This window comes from Cornus florida, unplaced genomic scaffold (genome assembly GCF_030987335.1).
Source record: "Cornus florida cultivar Cherokee Brave unplaced genomic scaffold, ASM3098733v1 CherokeeBrave_3.0.0_Hap2_Chr04, whole genome shotgun sequence".
NCBI classification, from domain to species: domain Eukaryota; kingdom Viridiplantae; phylum Streptophyta; class Magnoliopsida; order Cornales; family Cornaceae; genus Cornus; species Cornus florida.
The window spans coordinates 7346813-7359794 of record NW_026775574.1 but is presented as its reverse complement, the minus strand read 5'-3'; the positions used below and the strand labels follow the sequence as shown (position 1 = coordinate 7359794).

At 35.6% G+C, this 12982-nt stretch overlaps 1 protein-coding gene and 1 long non-coding RNA gene across 3 annotated transcripts; both read left to right on the top strand.

Moving 5' to 3' along the window:
- The first annotated feature begins 72 nt into the window (after positions 1–72).
- LOC132302648 (uncharacterized) lies at positions 73–12417 on the top strand. 2 transcript variants are annotated; one of them, XR_009480888.1, is made up of 3 exons: positions 73–193; positions 8798–8980; positions 11684–12417. It is a non-coding gene; the product is annotated as an uncharacterized LOC132302648 (long non-coding RNA). The 2 variants fall into 2 exon arrangements; XR_009480889.1 differs by having other exon boundaries at positions 80–193; positions 8780–8980.
- Positions 6899–8773, top strand: LOC132302647 (zinc-finger homeodomain protein 2-like). The gene has a single exon (XM_059799557.1). It carries the CDS (start codon positions 7636–7638, stop codon positions 8059–8061), a length of 426 nt encoding a protein of 141 aa, XP_059655540.1. The 5' UTR covers positions 6899–7635; the 3' UTR covers positions 8062–8773.
- Positions 12418–12982: the final 565 nt, after the last annotated feature.

Sequence of the window (12982 nt, the reverse complement as noted above, 5' to 3'; positions counted from 1 at the left end):
ATCACTTTCGTTGTTTATTCCATTTGAGGTTTTACTTTATTTTTATTTTTGAAAAATAAAAATACAAAAATTTGTAAGCACGGAAGTTTGCATTTTTTTTTTTTTAGAGAGAAAGGGAGAGATAGGGAGAGAGGGACTGCGATGTGCTGGAGACTGGCTCTCTCAAATGTTCACGTCTTTAACCTTAAAAAAGGTATCATGCTCAACCATCTCTCTTACATGAGGCTTATAGATTATATATATATATATATATATATATATATAGTTATTCAGATGTATATAAACGCACGAATTATGTTCATATATTCAAACTACCCTCTTTGATCTATTTATTTATTTACTTTTTTTGCATAGCTCATTGAACCATGAAATTTATCTGATGATTTTGGTTAGATAACAAGTACTTGTAACTTCTTTACAGTTCCTTGCATTTATTCTTGGATTCAAAGCTCAACTCTTCACACGTCCTGAATTTATGAGTGGTTTTGATGAGAAATTGTTTTTGAAGCTTAATCATATTTTTTAATAATTTTTGTTTTTAGTGCCAAATTTGTGCATATTTGTGTATGTGCAATGCGTATGGTACTAGGATGGGTTTTTTTTATTTATTAAAACCCAATTAGTTTTCTGTTAGAATTTAGAGTTTTGGAGCTAAAAATTTGATGATGTAAGCGGTTGTTTCTGGAGTGACTGTTAAATGATTGTAAGTTGAGAGTGAAAATTTGATTATTTATCACCATAGTATGCAATTGTGAAGAAAGGGGCATTTTGTGTTTTCGTTATTACCCATACCATAAAAAGGTAAATACAAGTACAACCTAGCTGTGAGTCTGATTCACTATTTTTAATTGAAGAATAATTATTTCATTGCGGATGATTTATATGAAAAACTTGGCAAGATTATACAAAAAGAATTGTGCACTGATTTGGTATAGAGATTAAGAATCTTGGCCATACTATTTGCTATAATGGACAGGACCATTCTCATGCTTGCATTTTAAAATAGTAAGAAAAGATAATATCACGTGTTTGCACCTAATATAAAGGATTAGGGGACATGAGTAAACCTTTATAGATCTAGTGGGCTTTTAAGTGATCATTCATGTTCGACATCTATATGGGTAAATTCAGTTAGTACTGGATGAAAGATGAATGTGTTTCATACATTGCAGCAGCTATGTTTAGCACTTTTTTTTTTTAAAGGCTAGCCTTCCATCCATAACTATGCTTAGCTCTTGTGTCAGAAGACTTCTATTCAGATCTATAAATGGTACACTTTTCGTGACTTGTGAGTCCTGGATGACTGGCCCATCTTATTTCTTTATATATATATTTATATACTTTTTATTCCTATCATTACTATGATGCTTCGATGTTTGTTCATTGCTCTTGTACACCATTTAATTTGGTGAAGTGTTTATATATTTGATTTTTATTTCTATCATTATTCTGATGCTTCGTTGTTTGTTCGTTGCTCTTGTACACCATTAATTTGGTGAAGTGGTTTTTTAGTATTCTCATCAGCAGGTCCTCTTCAGACTTTAGTATTAATGGTTTATATATATATATATATAAATATCAGTCCCTTTTTTCTTCATGTGCAGTAAAATTTAGTTGACTAAGAGACTGCAAGAGGAAACTGATATAGGTTTTGAATATTAGTTGAATTACTTGAAAGTATTTGTTGGATTTGATTGAACGACTGAAGAAAACAACCCTACTAAACGTAATTCATATAAACCTCCTATTAACTCTTAAACCTAACATGGAACTAGTTTTGCTCCAACTATCCAATTGTTTCAACCTTCTATGATAAGCAATGAATGCATATGCCATGGTTTATGTTCTATGCATGGATAATTGGGAACTAATCCTGCTTTTATGATCTTACATGAAACCATTCCTGCTTTTGGCCCAACTAAATTTGCTTTTATGATTTTACATGGTCTATGTCCTGCTTTTATGATTTTAAAAGTAAAGTGACCTTTTTATATTGGAGCATGGGAAAAAGGGTTTCACACAAGCCAAATGATCTACCTGGCCTGGGTGTCCTGTGCTAGGCCATGAGAGAGCTTAGACATGTATCGGTTATTTATAGGTAGGGCTGGTCTATGGTTTCCAAAGGTTCGACTGGCAAACTGTCTGTCTTGTGATATTTTGTTAACTGCAGATTTAATGATTCATGCTACAATGATGAAGTATATGTCTTTTTATATATGAAATATTTTAAATCTATTATTCTTTTTGTGTATATTACTTTCTTACGATTGGGGCAGTAAGGCTAGACCTAAGCTATAACTTAGGCCAAAGCTCGAACCAAGTTGGATTTTGCCTTGCATGGTTAATGGCGTATCTAAGATCTTTTCTTGGAAGCACCAAAAGAGTAATATTTTGTGTGAAAGTAATCCTTTACCGAGTCCCTTATGCTTTCATATCACATAAATTGGAAGAATAAGTAAAATTAATCTCATTATGAAATTTCTCACTTTAAATTGATCTTCTTTTTCTTTTACTTTTATTTTTTACCATTGTTAAAGGTGCGCCTAGGCTCGAGGCGCAGGTGTAGCACCTATTGTCATCCCAGGCGCACTAATGTTTACTAGGCGCACGCCTCAGTTGCGCCTCGTCCTATATGTGTTTTTTCTTTTTTAAAAAAATGATTATTCTATTTCTTAAGCCAAAAAGGGTACTTTTGGCAACTTAATAAACAAATAAGAAAGCCCAACCGTATGAGAGAAGGTACTTTTGTTCAAAAGAATAAATTGTTCTTCTCTCTCTCTCCCTACTGTTCCTTCTGTGATTTTTTTTTTTCGTCCTTTTCTGTAAACAGTTTTCTTTTCTTTCTTATTTTTTTGCTGTCCCTCTCTCTCTGTCTTCTTCTTCTCCATCTCTCACTCTTCTTTTTTCTTCTTCTTTGAATGTTGTCACTGATTTTTTTTTTTTTTGTTAACAGATTTATTTCTATTTTGTGCTCTGTTTTGCCTTTCAGAAAAACAAATTCCATTTTGCATTTTAAGAAAAACAAATTTGTGCTCTGTTATATATATATATATATATATATATTGATAAGTAAGAAATGCATTGAAAGCGCTCAAAAGGGGAACGCATCCCAGGAGAACAACACAGGGCCAAAAAAAACAGCCCTCTATATGGTTCTTGGATGCTTATATAGTTGATGGATTTACTTTTTATATTTGATTTTAATTTTTAGAATATTGATATGACTTATGAGATATGAATGCTTTTATGGTAGTTTAATTTTCAATTGTGCGCCTCACTTCACTCAGGCACGCGCCTTGCGCCTATGCTCCAAAGGACTTCTAGCACCTTGGTGCGCCTTTAGCCTTTAATAACATTGAGACTATAACAAACATAGTAAATTAAATAGAATTAGAAATGAAATTCGTTTCTATTGTAAAAAGTAATTACGTTTTTCTTTCTAAGGAGATAAACATATCAATATGTTGATATATTAATTCATGCTGTGTAATTATCAGGCAGTTCTCTAGAATAAGTAATTATTTTTCTTTTTTTTTTTTTCGTGGATAAATTTCTAAGAACTTTTCTTTAATAAGAATTACCAACACTACAGGCAACTAGGCGCAAGGAGGAGTTAGAAGGTGGGGGACAACTTTTGTACATCAGTGTGCAGGAGAAAACAAAAAAATTAAACTCTCAACTAAAAGCTAGTTACGCTTTATTTAGTTTGTTAACCCATCTCACATCCTAAAAGGTGCTGGTGTTGTGCTTTTGAATGGGCCACATATGGCTCAATGATGCTGTGAATTTGAAAATTTGAAGCAAGGATTGGAATATGAACTAGAAAAATTTAAGAGTTCTGAGGCCAGACTGTAATGGGATTAACCTAACTTTTGCTGGCTAAATTATCAATTCAGATACACAAAGTAAAGAATATTGCGAAGGAGTTTGTTTATAGTTTGGCCGGGGTTTTGAAGCATAGTGATGGTATGCTTTGTTTAGTAAGCTGGATAAGCGCAAAAAAGCAAGGAGGGAGAGAAAATATGGAGGAGAGAGGAGACTTCAATCATTTGGTAGAGGGGAAAAGGTTTGGGAAAGGATTGGGGGAGGGATGAGACCTCCTTCCTCTGTACAGAAAAAAGGTTTCCACCCAAAACGGGCAAAAAGGTAAGGGAAAGAAAAGGTCAAAATGAAATTACTTTAGTAGAAACTTAGCCTTCCCACCTTATGGGGAATACTCCATATTTCAATTAAATCAAAATTATCAAAACGCACTCTTAGTCGTTCCACTTATGCCATGTTTGGTGTGAGTGAATGGAATCAAATGAAGTGAGAATGGAATGCTTTTGTTTCCATTCTTTAGTTTGGTAACTAACTTTAAAGTTGGAATGATGATTCTTGCCCATTCTCTCCACTAATTCATTCCACTTTCCAACTAAAGGAATGACCATTCCATTCCCACTTTAAAAAAATAATAATAATAAATAAATGAATAAAAAAAACATTTGATGAAACGTCGGCTGCACATAGATATATATATATGTTTTACAAAAATAGGATGTTTTTCTCTGCAACCAAACATGGGAATGAGAATGGATTCCCATTCCATTATCTGATTCATTCCATTCCCACTTTATTTCATTCAACCACACTAAACTAGCCCTTAAAGTTGCATTCTTTGTTTGGACTGCTGTATGGGGTAAGATTTTGACGTTGGAGAATTTGAGAAAAAAGGGGCAACACTATCGTTAATTGGTGCTGCCTATGTAAAATAGACGGTGAGTCTGTGGATCACATTCTTATGCATTGTCCTGTGGCGTATGATTGTTGGAACCTCATCTTCGGCATTTTTGGAGTACATTGGGTAATGCCTCAGTCCTCCATAGGACTGATTAACGCGTGGAGAAGATGCCCAATGAAAAGCCAAGCTCGTGACTATTGGAGGATTGTTCCACACTGCGTTTGGTGGTGCATATGGAGAGAGAGGAATAGCAGAAATTTCGAAGGAAAGGAATCGTCTTTGGCAACCTTGAAAATTCATATTCTTCGTTCTATTTTCTGTTATGTAAAAGGAAGCGCTTGTTCCTCTATTGATGACTTAATTGATCTTTTGGACTCTATTGGTCCTTAGGTTCAATTTTCGTTTTTGGTATTAGGGACGCGTTCGCCTTTTGAACACTTTTCTAATCGACTTTTACTTATCCAAAAAAAAAAAAAAACTGTCAATTGAACCACAAATACGAATATATTCCTTTAGAGAGCTGCTAGCTCGAAACGGTGAGGAAGATTTGCTTGTCAGTGCTTCACCATCTTTTATAACCTTCCCCCCTTTTCTCTACTACAAACCCCCCTCCTCTCTAATTAGAAACAGCAAAATATGAGCATAAAGGTTGAAGATTAAATACAAGCTATTTTACTATTCTGTAAAATACAAGCATCCCTAACCACCATCATCATCTCCTTTGACACCATGGCCACCATCTTTGCGACTCCTTTGACGCTACCAAAATGATATCACCTTTGTAATGAGTAAAGAGGAAAGCAACCACCTTTATAGTTTATATTGTTTTGGCAACATTTGGTGTTCGACGGTATTGGTGTTTGGGTTTTTTCATTGATGGTGGCCACCGATGTTGGTGTTGGTGGGTTTCAAATTATAGATGGCATATATGGAGGTGCATACAGAAATTTGGTGGTTTTCGGGTGCTGCAGAAACTGACCCTGCTTCATATTAATTATTATTTGGACAGGTATACTTTTTGTCTTTGTCCAAGTGGGGATATACAGTAATACAGTATGGTGTTTGGGGTTAGTGACCCTCGGTCACTGGTGGTGGCAATGATCATGTAATGAAGGTTTTGTGGGAAGAATCGGAAGATGAATTGTGCCGAGATGGCTGGTAGTGGTGCTGGATCACGTAACATGCATCCAACGAAGGAGGCCATCTGGCAATGGTGGCCTGGACCCCTCCCATCTTTCCCTGATTTTCTTTGCCTGCTTTCTATTGAAACTATTTAAAAAGAACAAATCCAAGTTTTATTTATTTATTTATTAATTTTTATTAATGTTGTTAGTGAGATGGGGATTGTCAATGTAGCATTTATATTATATATGAAATTGAGGCGATAAACACATTTGCTTAGAGAGAGGAGGGGAGAGAGAGAGACGGTTGGCTTTATTTTTAACTCCTTGAGAGCAATCATCGATGGTGATCAGGTTGGCTTTTAATGTGAGGAAGCATTGTTGGCTTTAGAGTCCACACTCTCAGGGTCGGTTCGAGGTGAGATCATTTTTCGAGTGCCTTTCTGTTGGGGAGGGTGGCCCTTTCCCTTGGAAGGCTATTTGGCGCTCCAAAGCTCCCCTTAAGGTGGCCTTCTTTGCTTGGACTTCTGTCTTAGGTAGGATTTTAACTTAGGATAATTTGAGAAGGAGAAATCAGGTGGTTATCAATCGCTATTACTTGTGCCGACGCGATGAGGAGACTAAGGATCATCTTCTGTTGCATTGTAGTATGGCCAGAGATTGTTGGATTTGATGATTGGGTTATTTGGGGTCCCTTGGGTTATGCCATGTTCTTCTAGAGGGTTGATTGAGGCTTGGAGAGGCTTCTCATCCGGGATGCTTGGAGGGCTACCCCTCTCTGTATTTGGTGGTGCATTTGGCTCGAGAGAAATCGGAGATATTTCGATGGCAAGGAGAAATCCATTTTTATGCTTAAGTTCTCTATTATTTCCACTCTTTTTTGTTGGGTCTCAGGGAGAGATTATCGTTCTGTTGAGGAGATTGTTATGTTTTTTTGGCCTCTTTGAAGGCTTAAGGCTTTTTGTGGCCTTTTGTTTTCATGGGATTCGCCCCCCTTTTGAGCGCTTTTTATAAAATTCTCACTTATCAAAAAATAAAATAAAAAATATAAAAAAAGAAGACGGATTGGAGAAAAGAATACGAAAGGATTTCAAATGGCAAAAGTGTCACATTAAACAGCTAAGATGATTTAAACGGGTATATGTTAATACTCTAATTTAAGGTGGGGAAGTTAGCTTTTGCCATTAAAAAATGTGTGTGTGTATAATTCTTGATTCAATCACTCAATATCACATATATTTCTTCCTCATTTCCTTTCCACCCAGCCAAACAAGGTTCCTTTCTTTCTCTAAGCGCACCTCTTTCTTCCCTCCTACTTTTCTCTCATTTAATTTTCCACCCGTTGCAGTAAACCGAGCATTAGTGAACATAGCATTCATTTATTAGAAAACCACAGCAAGAAAAAATCTTGACCAATATCAATGAACCAAAGCTAGATTAAATGCGTACCTATCCAACTTCAAATCTGATGTGGATTGCAACAACTCCGCGCTAGGAGAAATGACATTTTGGCCACATTAAGATGAGTTGTGTGAATGAAGTGCTTGATAATAAAAGAAAAAGTTGCCACGGCACCATGTGGTTTCTGGTAATTTCTTAATTTTTTTTCCTTTTTGATGTCTGAATGCCTATTTTGGAAGCCAGCCATGCGGAATCTATTCTGTGAACATAGCGACAAAAATGGAAGACTTTTTACAAGTATAAGAAACGCTCTAAAAAGCTAGTAGTAGGTGTGGAAGTTTGCAGATACCCCTATCCCTCCCCCTTCTGTCTGTGTCAGTGAGCGGAAAATCAATGGCAAGTCCGATCTTGATCACAGCATCCTATAAGTACAGAAAATGTCTGCGAAACCATGCAACTTCTGTCGGTGACTATGTTGTAGATGGTTGTGGTGAGTTCATGCAAGGAGGAAATGAAGGTAACCAACAAGCTCTCATTTGTGTAGCTTGCGGCTGCCACAGAAATTTTCATCAGAGGGAGCTCATTTACACCGATGCTCTCCATAATCGTTTTTCTCTCACTCCTATTTTCCTGTATGGTGTGCAACCAACAATGCGAGTCAGAGGAAGGGACTTTGTACTACTTCCAGAAGCTTCCTTCGTGGATCCTCCTCCACATCCAGCTTCTCCTCCTAATCCTCCTAATCCTTCTGTGTCTCCACCTCCACCATCACCTTCATCGTCTCCTGATGCTGCTGATGTTAATCAGCAGTCCCTCTGAAGTAATAAGAATAAGCAGCTGGTGAAGGTGAGATTGAAGAGGATAGAGCTATCAGCAAGAGGCTGTCTAGAGGCAATGAAAATAAATAAATGCCTTTGTAGTTATTGTCATAATTAGGGTACAAGGCTAAGCGTTATGTTTGTTTTTTTAAAGTTTCTTCCTGTTCTTGCTAATTCAGTTGTCGATGTATGGAGTTGCATCAAGTAATAAAATAACTTATCTTTGAAAATTATAATGTTATCTCTATGAAGTGGTAGTGAATTATTTGTTATTTGGCTGGTAGGATAGAAAAGAATGCTACTTCGTCAATATTTTAACTGAGATAATACTATTGACTCAACAAAAATTATATGTATGTATATATATATTTTGTGTTGGAACCTTGAGGAAATGATCCTTAGTAAGAGGCTTCATAAAGTATCCCTTCCACCTCTTGTTTTTGTGCGTTACATTTGATTTAGCTCTGAATTATCCATTTCATAAACCTTAAATCTAAAAACATGCTTTATAGAATTTAAACCTTTATTTTTTTTTTGTTTGATAAGTAAAATTTATAAAAAGCGCTCAAAAGGGGCTAACTGTGTTTGACATTATTAACTTTATGTCCTTTTTTAATTTTGAATGTTTTTCAGTTTTTGTTTCCATTGGCGTTTTTAACTGTCTATTACTTTTTAGACTTCCAGTCTAATTTAGTAGAGCATCTGTTGGCTTTCACTAGAAAGACTTCTATTTGCAGAAGAGTGGTTCTCATGGATGATGATGGATGATAATATGTACAACATGGAATAAAGTCTCTGTTAAGGAACATGCACCTATCTTGTTTTGACTGTATCAGCTACAATACCAGGACAAAGGAGATGGGTTACTGGAGATGCAGGTTGTTAACTTTTCCTGTCCATGAATCAGTTTTTGATTTGAGGTAAGCACTAAAAGGCCCTCTATTTTTTGTGGAAGTATTAAATTTTCAAATACCTTCTTATGTCTGCTAATCATGTTGAAGTCATAAACTCAGGAATACTTCATGCTTCTGAGACTGGCATTTGAAATGTCAACCAATCCAAGATGGGAAACTGTTATTTTTGCAAAAGAATCTGCTTAATCCTCTACATAATGTGAGGTAGAGAATTCAGTGAATGTAGCAAAATCATTAGTGGAATTAGGACTATGTTAGCTTTTGACAGATGCTATTAGAAATACTCAGTTGAATTGAAGAAGTAGATCGATGATATAAATTGGGTATCATATTGACTACATTAAGAAATATTTTATAATTTGAATGATCAACTCCAGAAATCAATCCCAGGCTGAAAAACTATCGAATACAAAACCCATAAATTTCTGCCCCATTCTTACAATGCCTTTATGTTTTTGTAAGTCTTATTCTCAAATTTCCATAAACACTGCTAGTCTAACATAGGTATAATTAACAATCATGCTCTTCCTTCATGTTGTTAACTTCCCTAAGTGAACAATTTATGCAAGCTGGCACATGCCGCACTATATTATTTGTTTGCTAATTTTATTTTCCTTTCTTCAAATGGTTGACTCATATCCAACGTAATTCTGGTGGTTGAGTCATATACAATATAAATCTTGGTGAATAATATGAATTTCAGGGAATTTGGACAAATGATAGATATGGTAAAGAAGTTAATAACTTGTAATAGCATAGGATGTCTTGTTTCTGTCTTTTTTTGGTTGAGTATTTGTCTAATTTAATGTAAATAGTACGATATAAATTAATTACTATGGCTGAGTGTTACATCATGTCAACTCAACTCAGTATCAGGGAGTCAGTTAAATATCTTGCTTCTTTTCTCTAGTTAATTTTTTTATTGTAGAAATCTTGAAACTTTGTCATAAATTGCAGTTGTGCAAGTTGAGAGTATAAAAATAAAATTTATATGGAGGTAATTGAAATAAAGTAACATATAAAAGTAGGATTTACAGATTTCAAAATTTTCCATTCTGGTTATCATGGAGTGTGTGCCTGTAATAGTAAAAGATTAAAGACAAAAGCATCTATGTATTAGTGATAGACCATTCATAAAATATAAAAGAGTAAATTACACTGACCTTGGTGGCTGCTTGTAAGCCATTGGTCCCCTACCTTTCATTGGTCCCCTACCTTTCATTTTGGTGGCTACTCGTAAGTTACTAGTTGGGTAAAGTAATTTGCTACGAAGTGACCTCCTAAGTATGTACAGATATGTTGTTTCTTTTGGGAAGAGGTTTTTGAAAAAGAGAATTCCAGATTTAGTTTATTTGCATTCTCTCTTTCTTCCTCTGAAAGCTTTCGTATTGAGACCTATATCTCATGGCATTCGAGCCTTTCTTCCTGGAAATTGCAGAAACCTAATCTAGAATCGAATTTGCAAGTTTTCAGCCTTGGTCCAACAGTAATTGGAACCGTTATTGGATTCTTTGGCTAGCATGTATTTTACACATGCACCCATTTTCTAATAAGTAATGAGATGATGGTATGTTCAAAAAAATGTTTTGGTTAGAAGGTTTTAGAATCACCAGTTATTTTTTGTATAAGGGTTGGTATAGCAGTATGCTCTTTTCATTTGCTCATGTCCAGAAAGATTGACCCTAAGATCCCACCCCTTCTTACCGACCATGCAGTGGTTACACTGATAGTAGGGCTACTACAATTGAACTGAGCTGGCGAGCTGAGCTCTAGGCTATTTTGGCTCGGTTCGGTTGGAAAATAAAAGGCGATTTGGACATGTATGGGGCCTTGTATGGAGCTTTAGACTTCTTATGTTCAGGCTCAAATGGCAACAACTGAACAATTTCACAAGCTGCTTGTTCAATGCATTTCCTAGGACGTAACTATTGATCATCCATTTGTTAACTATCTGCTTGTTTGACAGTGTTATTGAACCTGGGTTGACCGCCCCCTTAACTAGGCTGGTTTGTTTTGTTTAATAAGTGATACTTTTCTTCTTTTTACAATGAAGTATCTTGTTATTATTATACAGTAAGGTGCTATATGTATGTGCTATTGAACAATTTGAGATGAATATATATACAGATATGTTAATAGATATATGTACGTATATATATCTGTATGCATTTTAGATGAATATACATAATAAACTTTGTTGGGGGGGGGGGGGGGGGGGGGGGGGGGACGATACATAATTAGGAACAGGTGTATGTAGTATGTACATGTCTTTTTATAACAAATAACGCTAGTATTCAAATTAACGAACGAGCCAGTGGCCTAGCGATATCAGCCTCTTACTTCTCAAAAAGAGGTCAGGGGTTCAAATCTCAAAAGAGACATGTCTGTGTGAGTACCAACTAGGAAAAAAAGATCTTGACTTTTGAGTTGGGGTTTTTTTTTTTTTTTGATAAGTACTTTTGAGTTGGGTTTTATGCAGATATTAGGCTAAACTAGATACTATTGATAATATACTTATTTGACCATTAGTGTTACCCAACATGAACCTGTAACTCCTCAATGTCAAGTTTAAATTCTTTCCTTGTAATTAGAATCATCATAAAACTTGCTGATGATCTTGACATGATTACATCCATTTGATTTTGTTTTATTTTTTAATTGTTTTTAGTGGTATATGTTTTTGAAAAATTGCTCACTGAAATAAAGCAGTTTTTAGTAGGTGGAATCATCCAAATTCTTCAGGAGATGACGAGGGACACACCTCCATCTTATCTTGCATTACTGCACAATTACAACTGCAACAAATGGCGCTATGTCGCGGAAGTACTTGTGAAAGATATCCCTGTAACAACCCTAGACAGTGCGGTTGATGTCAATGCTACAAGCAAAATCTCGATGGCCAGTCAGCGGCAGTTATTCATGTTCAAGCCGGGACTGAATGACTGCTTGCAGCTGAGGGCAACGGGGGCTTCTGATCATCTCCATCAACTCCGCCGGTGGCGGGTGCTGTAGAAAGGGTTTTTGGAGTCCTCAGTGGCTTCAGTACTGTCTGAAATCTATCCTTGGGAGAATCAGATTTTTGCAAAAGTTGTGAATAACCACGGATATGCATATGATTCTGGTCAGCCTAAGGTCCAATGAATCAACCAACAGCCCCCATCTTTCACTTCTTGATAATTAATACCGATGGATAAAGATTTGAATCTTTGACTCATAGAGATTTGAACACACCGGGGCCTTTCAGTTAAAAAGTAAAGGAGATATTACTAGAGTGAGACAAGAATGATAGGGTCCAACTCTTTACGAGACACGAGTGATATTTGACTTGATTTAAGTAATTGATAGGGGTGGCAATTCGTGTTATCGATGGCTGGTCGACACGATTATTAATCGTGTTTAAGATTTTTGATACAAACACAGTAGTATGATTATTACATGTGTAATACGATACGTCGCGTGTAACTTGTTTAATAAATGGGTTAAGAACACAAAAATACACAAATAAGTCAACTTTGACACGAACATATGTTATTTTATTGTATTTACAGAGTGAAACATCAAAACGACACGTTTAGTTAATGGTGTTTGTCTTGATTTAAATTCTTTTATTTCGTGTAGTGTCAAATACAAAATTATACAAAATTAAAACAAATTTTGCCTAGAAAAACATCCCAAGTACATTAACAGTATTCCATATGTTACATCATCAACCCGACAGCTCTCTGGGCTGGATGGACTGCATCAACGGCCGCAATTAACAAGAAGCCCCACATCAAATTTTTTTTTTAATCTCAATTTTCTAAAAAATCTGAAAGAAGAAAATTCAAAATTGAAGAGTACTACTAGAATGAGCATAATGACAGATCGATGTGCCGAACCTCATCGATTGATAAACACCGGCACAAAATGAAGTTACAAGAAGTTAAGAACAGTTTGAAATATATATAAATATTTGAGCATTCAAGTACTCAATGTGACAAATAGTTGTCAAAGTCTTAAATAATAATA